Source organism: Panthera uncia, chromosome D4 (assembly GCF_023721935.1).
Source record: "Panthera uncia isolate 11264 chromosome D4, Puncia_PCG_1.0, whole genome shotgun sequence".
NCBI classification, from domain to species: Eukaryota; Metazoa; Chordata; class Mammalia; order Carnivora; family Felidae; genus Panthera; species Panthera uncia.
The window spans coordinates 31,355,045-31,379,252 of NC_064807.1; the positions used below are offsets into that span (position 1 = coordinate 31,355,045).

Here is a 24,208-nt window from a genome sequence, read left to right on the forward strand (position 1 = left end):
ACCATTTTATTAAGGGAAGGCAAACTTCCTCATTTGTAGGTCAGACTTCTGGGAATCCTGTTTTGGCCCTCAATTAGCTGCAAAAGCTAATGATTTAAGAGTTAAAATAATCCTGAAAAATTACTAATCCACAGAAGATGTAATCATATTCCATCACTAGAGGGCAAAATTTCTTCACTTTCAATATTTATTTAACGTATTATTTCTTCAGGCTAATCATTCAGTTTCCTTTCCTCCTTTGAAAAGGAAGAGGGGCCGGATGATGATGTTTTAAAAAAGGCATGAAGCCTGACTTTCATGAATATCATTCCTTCCTATTTATAAAATCAGGGTTCCAGAGGCTATTATTAAAAGATCTCTGTGTCCTTTCATTTGCATATGCCCCCTTCCTAAAAGGTTTGTATTTTATAGGATATACTGTTTTTACAGAGTGCATGGCTTTGCTGTATACCCTATCTTACCAAACAGGAGGTGGGGCTTGGCTGTATCTAAGATCTGATTATTTTCTGTTGCATAGAGTCAGAAAATAAATGTCTCAGTTTTAAAATCATTTGATTTTTGTATCTTGAAATACAAAGTCTGCATTTCTAACAAGCTCCTAGGTGTTGCCAGTGTTGAGGCTGCTGGTGGAAAATTAACACTTGAGTAGTGGAAGGTGGAAAAGCCAGCGGCAGAAACACAACTCTTCTGAAGATACTTAAAATGTGGACTCCTGCTGGTAGTGTTTGTCTGCCTATCCATCTATGATGTATCTATTCCCATGAAGACAGTTCACAAACCTAGTGGATTCCAGATTGGAAATCAGAAGGGATCAGAATCACTTGTTTGCTTCTTAAAAATAAAGATCCTTAGTCCCAGCTGCTGGAGATTACGATTAGTAGGTCTGGAGAGGGACACAGACATTTGTATCTTTAACAAGTACCCAGGAGATTTTGCTAGAGCCCTCTGCTTTTAAAAATCACTGTTATTCTTTATCCATGGGATACAAGTATGCTGTTTCAAAGGGACACATGCACCCCCATGTTTATAGCAGCATTATCAACAATAGCCAATGTATGGAAAGAGCCCAATGTCCATCGATGGATGAATGGATAAAGAAAATATGGTGTATATATACATACACACACAATGGAGGATTACTAGGCAATCAAAAAAGAACAAAATCTTGCCATTTACAACTACATGGATGGAACTGGAGGGTATTAAGCTAAGTGAAACTAGAGAAAGACAAAAATCATATGACTTCACTCATATGAGGACTTTAAGAGACAAAAGAGATGAACATAAGGGAAGGGAAACAAAAATAATATAAAAACAGGGAGGGGGACAAAACAGAAGAGACTCATAAATATGGAGAACAAACTGAGGGTTACGGGAGGGGTTGTGAGAGGGGGGATGGGCTAAATGGGTAAGGGGCACTAAGGAATCTACTCCTGAAATCATTGTTGCACTATATGCTAACTAGTTTGGATGTAAATTTAAAAAAAATAATAAAAAATAAAATTAGAGTGCTAAAAATAAATAAATAAATAAATATATAAATATCACTCTTCAAAAACATATCCTTTACATATAAGGAGACAGAGGCCAGAGGCGGGCAGGGGACTTTCTTTTTTTTTTTTTTTTTTTTTTTAATGTTTTATTCATTTTTGAGACAGAGAGAGACAGAGCATGAACAGGGGAGGGGCAGAGAAAGAGAGGGAGACACAGAATCCTAAATAGGCTCCAGGCTCTGAGCTGTCAGCACAGAGCCTGATGCGGGGCTTGAGCTCACAGACCACAAGATCATGACCTGAGCCGAAGTCAGATGCTCAACCGACTGAGCCACCCAGGCACCCCTGGCAGGGAACTTTCAAAGTTAGTGACAGAAGGAACCAGGATCTAGGGTCTCCTGACCCTACTGGATTGAGACGTGGCTTCCAGTTAGGAGTTAATGTATACTTGATTCTAATTATTATGCTATGTCATTGATGGATGTAGTAACTAGTTTCCAAAGACGGCCCACAATGAACCTCAATTCTGGACATTCACACCCATGTATCATCCACTCTTGCATGCAAACTGAGCTGACTCTGTCACTTGCTGAATAAATAGCATAGCATCTGGAAATGACACTGTGAAACTTCAGAGGCTAAGCCTTAAGGAGTTTGCAGCTTCCACATTCTTCCATTATGGAACACTCCATTTTGAACCCAGACAACATTCCAGGAGGAATGACACTCGAGCAACCACATGGAGAAGTCTACATGGGCAAGAACCAAGACCCAGGTCAGCATACTCAGCTGCGCTCCCAGCCAGCTGCCTATCACTAATTTTCTGGCTATGTGAATGTGACTACAATGGACCTTCTAGCCATCCGCCCCAGTGGATTTCAACTGTCTACTCAACTCTCAGAGTAAGAAATAATAAATTGTTTTTTCAAGCTTCCAAGTTTTGGAGTGGGTGTTATACCACATGAGATAGATGAAATGACAGAAGAAATCTCTTACCTGTTAGGCTGGAAAGAGATTCGGTCATAGCCCGTGAGTTCACACAAGTCCTTCTCAAGCTCTCGGAAAAGTTGCTGATATCCTTGAGCTTGGTCCAGAGGCACAAACGGGTGGATATTTGCAAACTCCTTCCATGTAATAGGCTGAAGAGCAATGGGGTAGAAGACACATGCATATGTACATATTGTAATAGTAATTACCAATACTAACTTTAATGATGATGATGAGTATAGTAATAGCTAACACAAAGAGTGCTTACTATGTGCTAGGCACTGTTTTAAGCACTTTAAATATATTCATTTAAACCTCACCACAATCTTAACAGATAAATACTGTTATTGCCATCATTTTACAAGTGGGTCACAAAAGCCCAGAAAGGGAACTTACACAAAAATATAAACTTTTTCTATCTTTTCAGGAACAAAATATATTTATATCCATGAAATCCAATGAGTTGTTGCAGGTAAGGTTTACTCAAACTCTTATACAGCACCTATATTATTCTGTCTTCATTGAGCAGAACAAGATATAAACCAAAGTAAATGGGGAAAACCTTTCTAATAACAATATAACATGATTTCCTTTGCCTGATGTCATTTGTTGTATGGAAAAAAAGGAAGATAGTTTTGCTAAAATGGATCCTAGCCTAGTAGAGATACTTACCAACTACATGATCAGGTTACACAAATCTTCCGTTGATATAAGAAATAAATGAAAACCTCCAGTCCATACCCTTCTGGTATTTCTAGAAAGAAGGCTTAAGGTTCTGAATTCTACTGAGCATAATAAACTCCAAGTTGATAAAAGCTTTTTACAATGCAGATTTAAAAGGGGGAATAGGAGGGGCACCTGGCTAGCTCACTCAGTAGACATATGACTCTTAGTCTCGGAGTTGTGATTTGATTTCCACATTGGATGAGGAGATAACTTAAAATAAAATCTTAAAAAAGTACACAAATAAATAAATAACGGGGGTAGGAAAGCATAAATACTTTAACATTAGTTAATTATTAATTACATATATTAATTTAATTAATAATGTTTATTTTAATTAAAAAAATAATTTTACTCATAAATTTAAATGACCAAGTCGCAATAAAACTAGGGTTTGTCCTGAGATTGTTGAATACCAGGTAAAGAATTATTTAGACAGTTACTAAATCACAGTCCCAGTAGCTTTCTCTAGTTATCCACTTATGTACAAGCTAGAACACTGCTCCTATTAAATTCCTTCCTAAGAAAAGTTTTTAAGAAAACCTCCTACTTACTGCGAGTTCAGATGAGCTGTTGAGCTTCATGGTGCAGGACCCCTTTAAGAAGCACATCCAAAATATATCACATTAATGATTTCCTCTTATCCCTCTGATCTCCCAACATGGCCACCCCTTCATTCCTCTTGCAGCATATCAGCTGCAACCCAAAGAGGTGGAACCAGGCGTGAGATAGAAGCAGGAATAAAAGGCAACAATTACCAGTGGAATCATGCTGTGAACAAGGGAAATATCTTTGTTTTCCAATTTCTTCATATATCGGACAATGTTTGTTTCTGAGTGATAGCTATGAACACAAAACACATGATTTGGGCCATTATAATGAGCTAAGAGTCCATGCACATCCTCCTGAAAGATAAGACACACTGAGATCTACCTTCAAACTACAGATCAAATTGAGCCATAGCCAACATGCTAACAAAGTGCCAGAAGGAAGGACATAGAACCCCCACAAACCTCAGGGATGCACCAGGACAAGAAGCTTCCTGTGGTCAGGTTAGGAAAAAGAGGATGTTGAGTTCCTGAGTATGAACATCAGCCTGGCAACTATGCATCCAAACTCCCCTCTTCCTGACAAGTAAGTGGGTTAGGGGTTACAGTTCCAATGGAGCAGAGCCAGCAACAGGTGGCTTTGCCACAATCAGGAATGGAATCCTTATGGCAATGGTTTCTTAGTGAGCCATGGCTGAGCTACAAAAACCAGATCCATCTCACAGGTGGATTCAGAAGCCACTCTCTATTGTACTCCTGAGCCACAGTACACAATGCAGAAGTCTCACACCCAAGCAAACCTGTTAAACACTTGATGTGTGAGGAATGAGCTAGTTCTCTTGAAGGCAGTCCCTGGAATACCTCTCCGCTCCTCACCCATGCTTTCGGCAACCAGCTCCTGCATGGAGAGACCACAGAGTAAAGGAAGGGAAGCAAGCCTTGAATTGCTCAGCATGCATTCTGACAAAGCACTGCAGATCTACTACCACTGCCCACCTCCCTGGCATCTGTCATGGTTAGGTAAAAGGTATCAGGAGTCATGAATTGTGGCCATTGTCCAGAGCACTATTTTCAAAGTCTGTTGACCTCTGCCTCAGATAAAAAGGAAATATGACAATTTTTATGCCCCCCACTGCACCAAAAAACTTCTCCTGCATGTTCCTTGAGTAATGAAGCAAGTTCCAGGAAGTTATTTTAAAGTGCTATCCAAAAAAGTTATGATGATACCACTCAAGTAAGGATTCTCACTTGACACTGCTTTTATATTTGCCAACAAGTTTAATAAAATACACGCACTAAAATGGGCGAAAGGGCAATCTCTTCAAATAAGGCTGAGAAAACTGGTATCCACATGCAAAAGAATCAAGTTGGATCCTTATCTTACAACATATAGGAAAACTCAAACTGAACTAAGAACCTAAATTTAAAAGCTAAAATTATAAAACTTTAAGAGAAAAACATAGGCACAAATCTGCATTACCTTGGATTTAGATTTTGGTTTCTTAAATACGACACCAAAAGCATGAGTAACATGCTTTTGAGTAACAAAAGAAAAAATAGAGTGGACTTTAATTAAAATAGACTTCTGCATATCAAAGGCACTATCAAGAGAGTTAAGAACTCACAGAATGGGAGGAAATGTTTCCATATCATATCTGATAAGGGTTAATATCCAGAATATATAAATACATGTCTTGTTCTTCATTCTGCCTCAGGCTGATAGTATAGCCATCTAGAGCCCTCAGTGGATACTTCATAAATATTCCTTAAATGCATGGAACAAATACCTGTGGTTAAATTTAATGCAGAATTCTAGACAGAATATGGGTTATTCAGTCTTATTTATTACTTAAGGCTTAAAAAAGAACAGTGTGATATCTCTTTGATGATTTATATTTGTTATCTAATACTCTAGATAAGTCCCTTGTTAAAGAGTGCATAGGCAACCAGGACAGAACCTATTACTGACCACTTTCTTTTTTATCCCTGCAAGTGTAACCTTTCTCCTCACATGGCCCTGCAATTTCATTGTTTCAGAAATCAACTCAGTCACACTGTACTGTGTCTAGTTCTCACTATAATCCTTGGCCTCTAAGCCTTTATAGTTTCCAAGTGTCTGGAACCTCTCCAGCCTCAGCCTCCTGGTCATTAACGGTGCCATCTTAGATTCACAGAGTCCTCAGAGCCTAACATACTACCTGCCATATATTAGGTGTTCAATAAATATGTTACATGAATGAGTATTTTCCCAGAATTGACATAACCAGGACACCAATGTCATGATTCCCCATTTGGGACAGTTTGAATTAAACACCATTAACCATCCTTCAAATTAGCTTGACTTCCAGTTCCTAGCTAGGGCCCACAGCAGTGACCACTAGCTATAGGGGATGGTCAGTGGCATAATTTTTAACAGCAGTCCACCCAGTTTCACACTTGGAATCACAAGAGGCACAGCTATCTTGGACAACACCTCAAATACTCATTGAGAGAAATGTATCTTCTTATTTTACTTACAGCAGATGACTCACAGCCAAAGATCCACAATAAGTCATCCAGATCTTTTTCACTGACTGTTTCATCAAGAGAAATACCAAGCTGCAGAAATGAAAATTAAAGGGAAAACATCAGTCCTAAACTCCAAGACCAGTGGAGAAACCCCAAGAGAGGTCAAAGGGAAGAAGGTGCTAGATAAAACTCTCAGTTGTTTCAAACTATCAGGGTGCCATTATACCCAAGTTGGCCCGTAGGTGAAGTTGACTAGACGAGTTTAGTTTAGTTTAGTTTAGTTTAGTTTAGGTTTTATGAACCATTTCTGGACCCCAGCAGTCTCATGCCTGCAGGTCACCCCTACTGATGCTAGATAGACTTATCCTTTTCTTCCTTTAACTTACTTCATTAAGGTGCTTATCACACCATACTGGGTATGACACCATACTTCAACAGTCATACTAGGAAGAGTATTATGAGCAAAATATGTGCCTAGGAGTATCATACATGAAAACATAAAGTCTTAAGGAAAGCTAAGAATGAATTATCCTTTGAAGGTCACAATGTTCAAAGTTGGAAAACAAAATTGTTTGTAAGACGTAGATTGTGCCTAAAATTTAAATATTGGGTTTTTAAATAAAGAAGAAAATTTTTAGTGAGTAAAGTTATGAAATCTTAGAGAATATATAAAGAAATGGAAAAGTTTTTCTTACCATGCCATCCACAAAGAGCCGAAAATTGATTTGCCGCTGAGTGGCCCTGTCCAAAACCTCCTTCACTGAGCAGCCACACTGAATCTTCAAAGTGTCAAAGAACAATTCATGCTGGAGTTGATGTCCAGCTCGCTTGAGACCTAGATAAGATAGGAGAGCCACCAGTCCCCAACAAAGAGATCTGCTCCTCTGCTCTTGGCATTCCACAGAGAAATAAAGAGGTAAATTCTAACCATTGTCTATTTCTGGTCTTAGCCAGTGTTTTGGTAACTGCTTTTTTTTTTTTTTGTAAATAAATTAAATGCTTATTACTATAGTAGAGAGTATTATGAAATAAATACATATAAAAAGAAAAATCACCATAATCACCATCTAGGAATAACCGTGGGTTACATTTTGGTGTGTATTCCTCTAGAACTGTAATGTATGTGTGTATGTGTGCATGTGTGATATATCATACATCTCTTTACACTTTAAAAAAATTTAATATATCATGAATATTTTTATTTTCTACAGGTCAATAACTATATCATTATTTTTAATGGCAGTGTAATATTCAAATGTATGCATGTGCCAGAGTGAATCAATTATTTTTTGGACATTTAGGCTGTTTTCAAGATTGTGGTATTATAAATAATGTTTCAATGGACACCTGATTATTTCCTTTAGATACATTTCTAAGAGTAGAATTTTTGGTCCCAAATGTAGGCATATTTTAAAAGGCCTCATAAAAGTTATACCAACATCAGCATTCTTCTTAATCTTTGCCAAAGTAATGGGAGAAACACTATTGTTTCAATTTACATTTCCTTAATAGTGAGGCTGAAATGTCATATGTTTATTGGCCATTGATTTGTACATGTATTTCTTCTAAAATTTGGGGCATCTGTGTGGCTCAGATGGCTCAGGTCATGATCTCACAGTTAACAAATTCGAGCCCTGTGTCAGGCTCTGTGCTGACAGCTCGGAGCCTGGAGCCTGCTTCAGACTCTTTGTCTCCCTCTCTCTCTCTCTGCCCCTCCTCTGATCACACACTGTGTATCTCTCTCTCAAAAAATAAAAATATTAAAATAAATAAATAAATAAAATAATTTATGCTTCATGATCTTTGGTCATTTTTCTCTGAGTGATCATCCCTCTCGTTTATGGGGTTGAGGGATAAGAAAAATCCATATTAAAATTTTTAACACTCAGTATATCATAGATGTTGAAGTAATTTCTTATTTGACTTTTAATTTTGAATACAGTATTGGACATACAGTGAGTTTTCTATTTTACTTACTCAGGTTTATCAGTCTTGTTATGTTCGAAAGTTTTTAAACAGATAAATGACTCACCTTCAGACAGAATCAAAGTGGCATTATGTACCCTCCTAGCAATATGCTTCAGCCCATGAGAACCATGGTAGATTGCAAACATGGCAGCCATATTCGCCAAAAGAGCCTAAAACAACAAACAGCATTTAAGGAACCATGTTCAATAACATGATGGAAGACAATTAGTGGGAAGGAGTATTCTCTTGACTTGAAATGCCAAAATTAAAAACAGGGACAAAACAAAATGATCTGCAGTAACTATGAGAGGGGGAGACCATTCTTAACCTACCTGACTATCTGAGGGGCAAACACAACATCCAATATACCCAGATCAAATTTGACGACTATAAAGGAGAAGGTTCATTGATGCAATATAAACATGTCACTCATAAGGGGAAGATCAAGCTGTCATTAAATATTGATGGGCAATATTTAATGTTGCAAGATATGGAGCACTAAAGTCATCCGGGAAAAAAAGTGATATCCAAGGATTTTATACTCAATCAGTTATTCAAGGATAAAACCAACAAGGAATTTTCAAATATATAAGAACTCAAGGGGGCCTCTGGGGAGTGTCCGACTTCAACCCAGGTCATGATCCCGTGCTTTGTGGGTTCAAGCCCCGTGTTGGGCTCTGTGCTGACAGCTTGGAGCCTGGAGCCTGCTTCAGATTCTGTGTCTCCCTCTCTCTCTGCCTCTCCCCTGCTTGCACTCTGCCTGTGTCCCCAAAATAAATAAATATTAAATAAAAAAAAAAAAACTCAGGGAACATATCTTCTGAGAACTTAAAGCACTAGACACTGAATTTCAGCAAACCAAGAGATGAATAGGGATTATGTGGCAAGGTTCTACCAAATATGAAAATGAAGGATGCAGTGGAATAAAACCAAAATAAATTTTCAGGACATGTATTAGGAAGAGAAAATCAGAATCTACTGGCTATTTCCTCTCTGCTCATAGCAAGGTCACTTTCTAAAGTAAAGATATCTCCCCTTGACCATTGGCCTGAAGTTTCACAAAAATATTTACAGGGAAGTATATGTTTTTGTGTGACAGAAAATAGGAAAGAATGGCATTGAAATTTCTCAGAAATAAGGGACACAGACAACTCCAATGACGCTTCAGTGAGGAAGTCCTGCATGGGGAGCAAGGAAAGGCCCCACTGTGATGGCATGTAGGTCAGGAAGGAGGATAAAAAGAGAATGGTTAGGATGAGAGACCAAAATAAGTGACAACGAGGGGGAAAATGATGGAGGCCCACCTCCTGCTTCTCTTCCTCTTGGTCTTATCCTTATTGGCTTTATCATCCTAGATCCTGCCAATAAGCAATCTTCTAACCATGCAATATCATCCTTGCCCCCCAGGTAATTGGTCCAAAACCAAGTCTCAGACTCCTTCCCTACCCAGTCCACTCCATTCTCCCACAGCCCCTCCTATTTTACTGGTCTAGCACCTAGACTCTGATATTTCCAGTCCCACTAGTGACTTTTCTACTAATGTACAAGGTTAGCAGTTCAAGGTCAACTTCACAGTCAATCATCCTAGAGTGGGAAGAACACCTGAAAAACACAGTGCTTTAAAGTTGGAAGGTGTTCATTATTGGATCTAGTGTCAGGTGCATATTTTCTTTGCTAGGCTACTAGAAGGAAACCATGGGACCACTGGAAAACAAGAAACTGTTCACAAAAAATACTAGAAACTGAAACCAACAGCCAATAAAGAAAATGGGAAGGAAAAGAAAACATCTGAAAACAGAGAAATGGACTTCATTGGGCCAAAATTCCCCAAGAGAGTTTAGACTATCGTGTGGGACTCTATACAACAACTAGTTGTTGGGGCACCAGGGTAGCTCAGTCGGTTTAGTGTCTGACTTTGGCTCAGGTCATGATCTCATGATCTCACAGTGAGTTCGAGCCCCACTTTGGGCTCTGTGCTGACAACTCAGAGCCTGGAGCCTGCTTCAGATTCTGTGTCTCCCTGTTTCTGTCCATCCTCTGCTTGCACTCTGTCTCTGTCTCTCTCTCTCAAAAATAAACATTAAAAAAAATTAAGATAAAAAAAAGAAAGAAATGTAGAAGTACTACAATACATTCCAGCTATGAAGAGGGCAAGTCAAACAATCCATGACACTGTGTATCTAAATGCTTATGACTACTACAGGAGAATTAAAACTCAGGCCTCATAATCACAAAATCCTCTGGAAGCCTCTCATTGTAACAGCTTTGTAGATGGTGGTTCATGTCCCTTTTTAATCCAGAGGTGATTCTTGAGTAGCCAACAAATTGATGACTAGTAAAATCATTTTTAGGGGCTCCTGGGTGGCTCAGCTAGTTGGGTGACTGACTCTTGATTTTAGCTCAGATCATGTCTCATGTTTTATGAGCTAGAGCCCCACATCAGGCTCTGCACTGACAGTACAAAGCCTGCTTGAGATTCGTCCTCTCTCTCTCTGCTCGTCCCCCACTTGCACTCTAGTGGTCTCTCTAAAAATAAACTTAAAATTTTTAAATCATTTTTAGAAATCTTAGAAAGGCATTAGAACTCCAAAGGAAGTTCAGACAAATAAAGACCGAGAAAATTTGAATTTTCTGGATAATCTGGATAAAGTTAATTAGTATACTTAAAGAAAGTAATTTTTTAAAAAAGGAGTAAACAAAAGCTCGTGATTAAAATTTGCTCAAGACTTTGGGAGGGAGGGGCCAAGATGGCGGGGCAGCGGGCTTCTCTCATCTCTGAAATGCAGCTAACCCTTTTGCACACCTAGAAAATTGATCTGAGGAATAAAACAACAATCTGCATAACTTAAGCTAAAGGTAAGTGGCAGGGAGAGATGAACTGGGGGAGAGAGAAGGCATGGAGGGTAGGGAGCTGTTTATGAGAAGAGAGAAGAGACAAAGGGGGAGAGTACAGGAAAAGCACTCCCCCCAGAAGTAACTGGAGAGAAAAGAGAGAGTGGAAGAACCCTCAAGTGACTGAACAAGAAGAGGAGAAAAGACAGGGTTGATACCATAAGGACTCTATAAACAGAGGAGAGCAGACTGGAAAATTCCTCAGCTCAATACCTGGTGGTGCTCAGCAGGAGGGGCAAATCCCCAGGAGCAGGCAGTGAGGTCCAAAGAGGCAAAAGGCCACACAGGGAGAAGCGGTTCCCCTGCTAGGAGAGCATTTGGTAGAGGCCTTATGGTCTCCCCACAGGCAAAGATCCCAATGGACCCCGAAGAATAGTCACGTTTGCTGGCATTGGAGGAAAGATGCCAGGGGGTGGTGAAATCTGGTGCTGGCTAGATGTTCCGATTTACCATAATCCTTGAACATTTACTGCCATGAAATTGCATGGACTTTTTCTGGGGCAAGACAGCACCCAGCCAGAATTTTTCAACCTCTGCAATACTGCAATTGTACAAACATTCCCGGGAGCAAACTGGCACACAGGCATTGCTTGTTGAGACCCTCCCCCAAAGGGTTGGAGTGGGCTCAAGCCACAGGGCCCTCAGAAATGAGGGGTATGGAAAGACAGTCCCAGCTGAGATAAAATTTGGGAGGGAGGTGCCACCTGGCAGGCTGATGGCTTGGACATCAATATGTATTACAAACCTGTAATCATTAAGACCATATGGTACTGGCACTTGAACAGACACACAGATCAATGGAACAGAATAGAGAACTCAGAAATGGCCCCACACATAGCCACCTAATCTTTGACAAAGCAGGAAAGAATATCCAATGGAATAATGACAGTTTCTTCAGCAAATGGTTTGGGGAAAACTTGACAGCAACATGCAGAAGAATGAACCTGGACCACAATCTTACACCATACACAAAAATAAACTCAAAATGTGGTGCCTTGAGTGGCTCAGTCAGTTAAACATCCGTCATGGTCTCAGGTCATTATCTCACAATTCATATGTTGGAACCCCGCATCAGGCTCTGTGCTAACAACTAAGAGCCTGGAGCCTGCTTCAGATTCTGTGTTGCCCTCTCTCTCTGCCCCTCCCCCACTCAAGCTGTCTCTTTCTCACTGTCTCTCTCTCTCTCCCTCTAAGAAAATAAATATTAAAAAAAATTGTTAAATAAATAAATAAAATAAACTCAAACTTCTTTATCCAAAGAAGACATCCAGATGGCAAACAGACACATGAAAAATTATTCAATCTCACTCAGCATCAGGGAAATACAAATCAAAACCACAATGAGATACCACCTTACACCAGTCAGAGTGGCTAAAATGAACAACTCAGGCAACAACAGATGTTGGTGAGGGTGCAGAGAAAGAAGAACCCTTTTGCACTGCTGATGGAAATGCAAACTGGTACAGCCACTCTGGAAAACAGATGGAGGTTCCTCAAAAAATTAAAAATAGAACTACCCTATGACCCAGAAATTACACTACTAGGTATTCATCCAAAGGATACAGGTGTGCTGTTATGAAGGGGCACATGCACACCAATGTTTATAACAGTACTATCGACAAAAGCCAAAGTGTGGAAAGAGCCCAAATGTCCATCAAAGATGTGGTGTGTGTGTGTGTGTGTGTGTGTGTGTGTGTGTGTGTATTATTACTTGGCAATCAGAAAGAATGAAATCTTGCCATTTGGAACTACATGGATGGAATTAGAGTGTATTATGCTAAGTGAAATTAGTCAGAGAAAGACAAATATCATATGCTTTCACTCATATGTGTAATTTAAGATGCAAAACAGTTGAACATAAGAGAAGGGAAGCAAAACTAGTAAAACAGCGGGACAAAACGTAAGAGACTCTTAAATATAGAAAACAGAGGGTTGCTGGAGGGGTTATAGGTGGGGGAATTGGCTGAATGGGCAAGGGGCATAAAGATGACACTTGTTGGGATGAGCACTGGCTATTATACATAGGGGATTAATCACTGGAAACTATTCCTGAAATCATTATTGCACTATATGCTAACTTACTTGGATGCAAATTTAATAAATAAATAAATAAATAATAGAGATGCTCAAAATCATTAGTTATAAGGGAAATTCATATGAAATCCACATGAGATATCACTTCACAGTCACTAAGATGGCTATAACCAGAAAGGCAGTAACAAGCATTGGTGAAAACACGAAGAAATTAGAACCCATATACACTAGTGAAAGTGATGTAAAATGATGCAGCCACTTTGGAAAAGTTCAGTGTATATTTATAATATGACCCAGTAATTCTACTCCTCAGTATGTGCCTAAGAGAACTGAAAACATGACCCCACAAAATCTTGTACATCAATGTGCATAACCACTTTAGTCAAAATAGAAAAAAGTGAAAACAACCCAAATATCCATCAGTTGATGAATGGATAAACAAAATGTGGTATGTCCATACAATGAGATATTATTCAGCCATAAAAAAATGAAGTACTGATTCATACTAGAATATATATGAAACTTGAAATCATTATGCTAAGTGAAAGAAGCTAGGCACAAATGGCCACTTATTGTATAATCCCACTTGTATGAAATGTCCAGGATGCAAAGACAGAAAGTAGATTAGTGGTTCTCAAGGGCTGCAGGGAAGATAAAAGGATGGGGAACAATCACTTCATGGGAACATGTTTCATTTTGGGATGATGAAATGTTTAGAAATGAATGCCAGTGATGGTTGCACAACTTTATAAAAATATTAAAAATCATTGAACTGTATACTTTATTTTTTGAAAAAATTTTAATGTTTATTTATTTCAAGAGAGATAAAGACAGAGCATGAGCAAGGGAGGGGCAGAGAGAAAGGGAGACACAGAATCTGAAGGAGGCTCCAGGCTCTGAGCTGTCAGACCAGAGCCTGACACGGGGCTCAAACCCATGGACTGTGTGATTATGACTCGAGCTGAAGTCAGATGCTTAACCCATTGAGTCACCCAGGTGCCCCAGAACTGTATACTTTAAAAGAGCAAATTTTGGGGCACCTGGGTGGCTCAGTCGATTGAGTATCTGACTTCGGCTCAGGTCATGATCTCACGGTCTGTACTGGCAGCTCAGAGCCTGGAGCCTGCTTCTGATTCTATGTAGCCCTTTCACTCAGTTCCTCCCCGCTTGCACTCTGTCTCTCTCTCAAAAATAAATAAACATTAAAAAAAATTTTTTTAAGGGCAAATTTTATGGAAAGGTATACCTCAGTGAAAGAGCTGATGAAATGTAAATTATATCTGAACACACCTGACTAGATAAAAGTTAATGAAAAAATGGCTTGTGGTGGTAAAACCTAAGATGTAAGAAAACACAAAGAACATGATGCAAATTCAGAGATCTGTGAAATATCACAAGTATACAGAAGAATTTTTAAAAACAATTTAGTAACACACTTTCAGAGATTAAAGGAAAAAAAAAATCTCTGTACCACCAACATTGCAAAGCAAGGACAAGTACAGTGTGGAGCCTGTCATACTCAAGAGGAAAAGGGGCAGCCTGAGAACACGATGCAGTTGCTTTAAGAAGCAGAGGCTGGGGCACCTAGATGACTCAGTTAAGTGTCTGTCTCATGATTTCGGCTCAGGTCATGACATGATCTCACGGTTTGTGGAATCAAGTCCCGCATGGGGTTCCATACTGTCAGTTTGGAACTTGCTTGGGATTCTCTCTCTCCCTTTTTCTCTGCCCCTCCCCTGTTCTCTCTCTCTCTCTCTCTCTCTCTCAAAATAAATAAGTAAACATTAAAAAAAATCAGAAGGCTGGAGAAAATCAGAAGACAGAGAGCTCAAGGAGCATTTCCAAAGATACATCATCTCCTAACAAAAAAGAATAATTGCATCTTTATAGAGAATGACACTGGAGTTATGGGCAACTGCTTCATACAACCAATTATGAAAAGAAACTCATGAAATGGAATAGACAATGCATAGCTGGAAGTTCTCCAGAATGAGAAAATTAAAATCAGAGAAGACAGAGTTGGGCTATCTCCAGGGCAAATATGACTTTAATAATTGCTAAAAAAGATAGAGACCTTTGTTCAGCCCAAGTTCACCTGTAAAATTAATTCCAAACATTGAAGCAGAAAACCCCTTGGGGTGCCTGGGTGGCTCAGTCGGTTGAGCATCCGACTTTGGCTCAAGTCATGATCTCACAGTATGTGGGTTCGAGCCCCTCATAAGGCTGTGATGACAGCTTGTTCAGAGCATACAGCCTGCTTCAGATTCTGTGTCTCCTTCTCTCTGTCTCCCCCTCCCCTGCTCATGCTCTGTCTCTCTCTGTCCCTCAAAAATAAATAAATGTAAAAAAAAATTTTTTTTCCTAAAGAAAACCCCTTAATTCACTTATAATCAGACCGGCATTTTTTTGGAAGAACATGGGCAGAAAGGGCAAGACAGGAGCAGTCAGCTGCAGACGACAGAGAAATATTTAAGCAGATAATTCAACAAATGACGGGTAAGCTACAGAAAGTAACAGCATCGTATAAAGTTCAACTTGCTATCAACAGAGGAAAAGTTTGTGACAGCTAGCTCCATCCTAAGATAATAGAAGAGCTCTTACCTGAAAAGAAATAGCCACTTTTTTTTTTTTTTTTTATGTATTTAGTTAGAGAGACAGAGAGAGAAAGAGACAGAGAGCAAGCAAGGGAGGGGAAGGAGGTGCATGGAGAATCCTAAGCTGGCTCTATATTGTCAATGCAGAGCTTGATGCAGAGCTCAAACTCATGAACAGTGAGATCATGACCTAAGCTGAAATCAAGAGTCAGATGCTTAACCAACTGAACCACCCAAGTGCCCTGAAGCAGCCACCTTCTTGAGGCAACAAATACAGGAAAACCTACTGAGTTTGGAAAGTATTCCAAAGACCAATAGCTATAGAACCAACTTTAATAATACCTTATCATCTACTGACCCTGGAAAGGGTTTCTAAAACCTGGTGGTGGTGCTTTGAGCCAATGCCCTGAGAGAAAAAACTACTGTACTGCCCAATGAGGTATGGGTGAGATCTCTTCCTCTGACCCTGAATGGAGAAGATGGACCTAGAATGGATTGGATGCTCAGGAACCATCTTCTACCTAAGTCTAGAAATTGGCTGGGTCTCAAACACTGCTCCCTCTGACCTGAGTCCTGGGCAATTTCCAGGCTCATCAGGAACTTGCGAAGCTCCTCCTCTTTTATTCCATCCATTTCAAGAATGATTTTCATGAGCCCACAGTAAGAATACCCCAAGACCACCACCAACTGGTCAGTCTGTACCATCCCCTCAAGCACAGTCACCTCAAACACTCTCACTTTGCTTCCTCACCACATTCCTGGAGGGCTTCCATTTTAGCCCTAAGAGAAGGTGCCCAATAGCCACCCATAATGGACCTGCCTATGGCCAAGATTACTAGAGACACTGAAGTATAAAATATGTACATGGACAGAGCTCCAGGTAAATACATCGTATTTTGGTTCTGACAAGATCACAAGGCTTCTCTACCAATAAGATCTCTCCATTTCTGGTGTGCACACTGGTCAGTAGGTGGTGAAGGGAAATTAAGTGAATGAATGAGCAGCTCATGTCTACAGATTATAAGGCATTCAGTGGGAAGGACAGTCATGTGATCTACCTGAGCTGTACAAATGTTGCTAGTAGCTTTGTCTCTTCGGATGTGTTGTTCCCTGGTTTGAAGAGCAAGACGATACACTTCTTTCCCAGTGGCATCTCTGGGCAGAGAATAAAACATCTAGTTAGCAAAGATAATCACTACACCAAGGGTAGTCACAAATAGACCTGCTTCTTTCCTTCCCAGCTTGAAGGGAACCCAGCGAATTTATTCGGCTGCAAGGCCATAAGGAAATAATTACCAAGCCGTCCACTTATAAATAGGGCTACTAATTTTTAGTATGTACTTTGAGGGAGGGACCAAGGTATACACAATAAAGCTAGGAACCTTGAATGGAAACTTCCCAGGAATTACCCAGGCTAATATAATGATGGTGAATGTGGACTGAATTTAAAATTAAATTTAATGAAAAAAAATTAAATTTAATGAGAATTAAAGTTGACTATGAGCTTCTTGGCACACACAGGAAAAAGGGAAATATCTCACAAAGGAATTAATTTCTTCACTGAAAATCTAAAGTAACTATACAGCTATTAAGAAAAAGAATGTGCTGAATCACTAAATTGTACACCTGAAATTAATATTACACTGTATGTTAACTAAATGGAATTTAAATAAAAACTTAAAAAAAAAGAATGTTAATAATCTTACCACCTATCTCTAAGAAAAATTTTCCTTCTTTCTGAATACAGTTAATAATTTGGATAACATGGAGCACCTGGGTGGCTTAGTCGGTTAAGGGACCTACTCATGATTTCGGCTTGGGTTGTGACCTCTTAGTCGGGAGATGAAGCCCCACAAGTAGGATTCCATGCTGAGTGAAGAGTCTGCTTGGGATTGTCTGTCCCTCCCCTGCTCTCTCTCTCTCTCTCTCTCTCTCTCTCTCAAAATAAATACACATTAAAAGAAAAGTATTTGGATAAACACAAAATTCAGCAGTCTTATCCTATATTTCATCAAGCTCTGGGGTCCATTTTTCAGAAAGGTAAGTTCAATATAAAAATCAGCAGACAATAATTAATATATTAAACTTTTATTAATTAGAATAGTCTCTACCTCATCTCATCTGGTCAAGACACATCATTGAAAGAAACTAATGTAAGAATATTTGAAGACATTTATTTTTACACTGAAAAGCAAGGTGCCTCTTGCTATTATGTGATAATCCATGAGTATTTCAAAAATTCACATCATTCACTAATATAGACTATTCACTTAGGTTAGTAAGTCCAACCTCTATGAAAGGTCTAGTCTAAAAGATCATGCTAAATTTCCCCAGTAATGATCATGTCATTCATCTAAATTCTTAATCTGAGCTTTATCAATGAATAGCACTTGGGAAGATACATTTGGAAATTACTAGCCGGGTGCCTGGGTGGCTCACTCAGTTGAGCGTCCAACTTCAGCTCAGGTCATGCATGATCTCACAGTTTGTGGGTTCAAGCCCCCAAGTCAGGCTCTGTGCTGACAGCTTGGAGCCTGGAGCCTGCTTCGGGATTCTGTGTCTCCCCCTCTCTCTCTGTCCCCCCCACCCCACCCCTGCTGGTGCTCTCTCTCTCTCTCTCAAAAATGAACAAATAAACATTTTTTAAAAATTACTGGAATAAACAAGTGGCAGGCCTCTAGGATCACATTATGTTCATGATAATCTCTCACTATACTTGTATTTTACATAACTGTGTAGCATGATAATGCTTTTGAGAATGAAACTGGTCAGATAAAAAACACACCTAGAATATCAAGTCTTTCAATGCTTTCAACAACCTAATTTAATTCACTTATATGCCTTCAATACAAATATGTTATAAATTATTATATACATGGCCCAGGTATATTTAGAGATAAATCAACAACTTTTGTGATAAGAAGGAACAAAGAAACTAATAGTAACAATAAAAGGGTAGAAACATGAGCTGCTTTACCTTGTTACCCCCACCATTCTCCCAGGCATCATCCTCACCAAACTTTCTCTGACAGCGAAAAAGGCTGCATGTGGTCCGCCATAGCCCAGTGGCACTCCAAATCTCTGTGAGCTACCTAGGGCAATGTCTACACCAAATTCTCCAGGTGGCCTCAAGATACATAGAGCTAAAAGGTCAGTAGCACAGCAGGCCAGACTCTAAAGAGGAAACAAGAGAAAATGGACATGGTTGTTCCCTTCCCCTGAAAGAAGTGGGAGAGTGGCAAATTATCCCCAATATAAGCAGACAGACAGAGGGTTGTTTCATGCCATTTACTCATTGATTCACTAAAAAATATTTACGGAGTTTTTACTATGTACCAGGAATTAGTTGGTGAACAAAACAAATTTTAAGGCAGGCAGGAAGGAGACAGTTTTACCATTCCAGGTGATACAAATATGGAAATTAAGACACATCCAAAAATCATAATACAAGGTTGGGACAGATCTACGTGGACCCCCGCAAGGAGACAGCTGCCTACCCCCGTCTGATGGGCCCTCTCCACGAGCTCTGTGAAATCTTCCACCTTCCCCTCAGTGTCTGGGTACTGGAACAGCACTCCACTAACATCTTTTCCACTGAAGTCCATTTCATGGGGTAATTTCAGCTCAATGAGAACTCCATTGTATCTGGAAAGACAGAAGACAAAGAACAATCATGCTTTTGGTTTTCAAAAGGAAATGAAACTCCGTAAAATTTGTTTTCAGTGATAGAGAATTCATATTCTGTGTCCTTCCTCGTCGCCACCCCCCCCCCCCAACTTCATCCAATACACACACACCCCCATCTCACACCTGACTGGTAACAATGCTTCACACCATCTCACATGCTGCCAACAGTCTGACTTCTGTTTCTCTCTTGTACCTTCCCTTACCATTCCCATTACGCTTTTCCTGCCAGAACCTTCTGAGAGGATCAGGAACATGGCTTCCTAGGACTAAAGAATCAATTCCTGCAATTACAGAGCTGTCTCACCAGGTCACCACCTTCACCCAGGATCAGTTTTAGATGAATGGAAAACCATCAATTAAACAAAGAGAAAGACCTTCCCTAACCATCCAGTTCCAATCATATGTGAGAATACACCTTCTAAAGGGATGGTGGTATGGGGTTGGGGGAGATTGCCCAGCTCTTACAAGAAGAAAACAGGCGGCTCAGTAGTTTAAGTGTTCAGCTTCGGCTCAGGTCATGATCTCACAGTTTGTGAGTTCAATCCCCACATCAGGCTCTTGCTGACAGCTCAGATTCTAAAGCCTGCTTTGGATTCTGTGTCTCCCTCTCTGTCTGCCCCACCCCACTCACACTGTCTCTTTCTCTCTCAAAAATAAACAAGCATTTAAAAAACACAAAAGGGGCACCTGGGTGGCTCAGTCGGTTAAGCGTCTGACTTCGGCTCAGATCATGACCTCACAGTTTGTGAGTTTGAGCCCCACATTGGGGTCTGTGCTGACAGCTCAGAGCCTGGAGCCTACTTCAGATTCTTTGTCTCCCTCTCTCTCTGCCCCTCCCATGTTAATGCTCTGTCTCTCTCTCTCAATAATAAATGTTAAAAAAAAATTTTTTTAGACACAAAAAAACAAGAAGAAAGCAAATAAACACACTGGCAAGTGATAGTTGTGCTGTTTATCTGATTGCAGCACTAAACAAATACAGTACACTTGCTTTAATCTATATCATACCACATCTAGGTTTAAGTGGATTCTGTATAAACTATGTTTGCAAGAATACACACAAAACCCTAATTGTGGGAGAGTTCCATTTTCTCCCTCTGCTTTGCAAACTCTGAAACATTGCTGAAATTATTTTAATATTTTAATTTTATTTTTACAAAAAGGAAACAAATAACATGGTTACTCAATATAGAGCAGAGGTGGGGCACCTGGGTGGCTCAGTTGGTAAGCGTCCAACTTCAGCTCAGGTCATGATCTCACAGTTCATGAGTTCGAGCCCCGCTCAGGCTTTATGCTGACAGCTCAGAGCCTGGAGCCTTCTTTGGATTCTGTGTCTCCCTCTATCTCTCTGCCCCTCCCTTACTTGTACTCTGCCTCTCTCTCAAAAATAAATAAAACATTAAAAATTTTTAAAAATAAATAAATAAAGCAGAGCTAACTAAAGTCACTCGTGTTCTCTCAGTTCTGACACATTTTTCTTACCAGCAAGATCTCAGGAAGAAAGTGGGAAAGAAAGTAAAATTCAACAACCGCAATTTAAACCAGGTTCACTTCCAATCAGTTTGGAAGTAAGAAAAGAAACAACAGACATGAGCATGATACTATCCCTGAGTTCAAAAAATGAGTGAAATTAATTACTTAGCTCGAGTCTGGACCACAGCTATTGTCTGTGGGTGGCAACGGGGGTCAACCAAAAATTTCTTCCTCTTATTGTGTCTGTTGGAAAGAAAAATCACATTAAAAAATGCACATTAAAGAAATCAAAGTATCTTCTAAGAATGCAAAGCAAAATTGGTACTTAGGGAATCTCTGAGCATGGTATAAAATATGAGGCATTAATTACAGTGGTTAGAATTCTACTGAAATCCAATTTGTGTTGTTAAAAAAAAAAACCAAAAAAAAAAACAGTTACCAAATGGGAGTCACTTGTGCTAGGCCCATGTCACCAAACTGAGGCTTAATACATACCTGATTACAACCTTCCCGAGTAATATAATCTTAACTAGTCAGTCTAGAATTTCCTGGTAAGCACCAAAGAGGTAATTCACCTAATAAAACACTTCTTGTCTCCCAAAGGAAAGTGACCTTGCTCTAAATAATCCCTTTTTTGTTTCTTTAGGACTTCCTTCACCTACCTTTAAAAACCTTTCCCTTTCAAACTGGACAGAAACATGTAAAAGAATGAAACTGGACCACTTTCTTATACCATACATAAAAATCTATTCGAAATGGAGGAAAGGCCTAAATGTGAGACAGGAAACCATCAAAATCCTAGACGAGAGTACGGGCAGTAACCTCTTTGACATCAGCCATAGCAACTTCTTACTAGATGGATTTCCTGAGGTAAGGAAAACAAAAACAAAAATGAACTATTGGGACCTCATCAAGATAGAAAGCTCTACACAGCAAAGGACAAAATCAACAAAACTAAAAGGCAACCGATGGAATGGGAGAAGATATTTGCAAATGACATATCTGATAAAGTGTTAGTATTCAAAATCTATAAAGAACTTACCAAATTCAACACCCACAAGACAAATAATCCAGTGAAGAAATGGGCAGAAGATATGAACAGACAATTTTCCAAAGAAGACATCCAGATGGCTAACAGACACATGAAAAGATGCTCAACATCACTCATCGTCAGACAAATACAAAATAAAACCACAATGAGATACCACCTCCCACCTATCAGAATGGCTAAAATTAACAACACAGGAAAGAACAGGTGTTGGTGTGGACACAGAGAAAGGGGGACCCTCTTACACCATTGGTGGGAATGCAAATTGATGCAGCCACTCCGGAAAACAGTATGAGTTTCCTCAAAATGTTAAAAATAGAACTACCCTATGATCCAGCAACTGCACTGCTAGGTATTTACCCAAAGGATACAAAAATACAGATTCAAGAGGATACATGCACCCCAATGTTTATAGCAGCATTATCAACAATAGCCAAATTGTGGAAAAGAGACCAAATGTCCATTGACTGATGAATGGATAGTGATACACACATGCACACATGGGCAGGCACACACACACACACACACACACACACACACACACGAGCATGCACAATGGAATATTACTTGGCCATCAAAAAGAATGAAATGTTGTCATTTGCAACAATGTGGATAGAGCTAGAGAGTATTATGCTAAGTGAAATAAGTCACTAGGAGAAAGATAAATACCATATAATATTACTCATATGTGGAATTTAAGAAACAAAACAGATGAACATAGAGGGGGGAAAAGGAGGAAAATCAGGAAACAGACTCCTAACTATAGAAAACAAACTGAGGGCTGCTGGAAGGGAGGTGGGCAGGGGGATGGGTTAAATAGGTGATTGATACTTAAGAGGGCACTTGTTGTGATGGGCCCTGGGTGTTGTATAACTGTTGAATCACTAAATCCTACACCTTAAACAAATATTACACTGTACATAAACTAACTAGAATTTAAATAAAAACCTGAAAAAAGAAAATTAAATCATTGAGGTGGGGGGTGGGGGAGAAACCTTTCCCTTTCTGTAGGCCTTTGGTGCTCCGTTCTACTTTATTTATCTTTATTGAATAAAAATCTTTAAATTTACTCAGTTGAATTGGGTTTTTTTTTAACACCAATCTGATCCATTTAGCAAAATCAATCTTAAGTTGGTTTAAATTTTGAAAAATATGCTAGGAGTTAAGAGAAATACAAACAGGGTAGCAATTGGGTACAAGTTGAAATAAAAAACTGTTTTCTTTTTTCTTTTTTTTCTTAAATTTTTTTTTTAATTTTCACTTATGTTTGAGAGAGAGACGCACACAAAGCATGAGAAGGGAGGAGTAAAGAGAGGGAGACACAGAATCTGAAGCAAGCTCCAGGCTCTATGATATGGGGCTCGAACCCATGAGGCATGAAATCATGACCTGAGCCAAAGTTGGGACGCTTAACCGACTCAGCCACCCAGGTGCCCCAAAACTAACTCTTGAAATAAAAACATCTGAGAATTTTACTGCCAAAGAAGCATTTAGAGATTATCTAAACCAAATGTCCTCATTTAGCAGAGATGAAAAGGACTGAGTTAAGTTGTGACATGTACAGCACCACACAGCTCCTAAAGGACCCAAATCCTGGGAGTTTTCTAACAATTCATGATTTCAGGAAATCAGACTGATAGGGATTGTTAAAAAGAAAACCATAGGCCCAAAATGGTATTTCTTGGGCCAAGCCTAGTCACCAAACAAAGGCTTAATTACTAACCTAATTGTAGTTTCAACCTCCTCCAGAAATTTAGTCTTAACCTGTGAATCAGGAATTTTCAGATAAGTGCAACGGTGATCTGTCATAGGGGTGTTCTCCATCCACCAGAGGCTAGATGAGGTCATCTGGATAATAAGACCCCCTTAGCTCCTCCCTAAAGGGAAGGTGATCTTGCCTGGATTCTTTACTTTTACTTATCATTTTCTTGCCCTACCCTGCTTTCCATAAAAAACAAAAACCTTCTTGTACAACTCCTCAGGGAGCCTTTCTATCCTTTAGATGGAACATTGCCCCATTTATGAATTGTTTAATAAAGGCAATTAGATCTTCAAATATGCCCAGTTGAATTTGGTTTTTAAAACAGGATACATAACAGTTCATGTATCATGAGCACATCTGGGTGAAAAAGGTGGGAAGCGCATGTATATTGTCCTTTTCATTTAATTTCCCAGAAAGGTACACAATGACCAGTTAACAACAGTTTCCTCAATGGAACAGGACTGCAGGTTTCACTTCATTATATTTTCTAC

At 39.4% G+C, this 24,208-nt stretch overlaps 1 protein-coding gene across 1 annotated transcript in view; it reads right to left on the reverse strand.

Moving 5' to 3' along the window:
• GLDC (glycine decarboxylase) overlaps positions 1-24,208 on the reverse strand; it is a 98,549-nt gene that overhangs the window by 39,996 nt on the left and 34,345 nt on the right. Inside the window, exons 5-15 of the mRNA XM_049634590.1 lie at positions 21,073-21,150; positions 19,245-19,392; positions 18,725-18,921; positions 16,806-16,902; positions 8,292-8,397; positions 6,955-7,094; positions 6,269-6,349; positions 4,552-4,649; positions 3,962-4,046; positions 3,758-3,799; positions 2,490-2,632 (exon numbers count right to left, since the gene is read on the reverse strand). Of these exons, the coding sequence (XP_049490547.1) occupies positions 2,490-2,632; positions 3,758-3,799; positions 3,962-4,046; positions 4,552-4,649; positions 6,269-6,349; positions 6,955-7,094; positions 8,292-8,397; positions 16,806-16,902; positions 18,725-18,921; positions 19,245-19,392; positions 21,073-21,150 (1,215 nt within the window). The remainder of the gene's footprint in view (positions 1-2,489; positions 2,633-3,757; positions 3,800-3,961; positions 4,047-4,551; positions 4,650-6,268; positions 6,350-6,954; positions 7,095-8,291; positions 8,398-16,805; positions 16,903-18,724; positions 18,922-19,244; positions 19,393-21,072; positions 21,151-24,208) is intronic.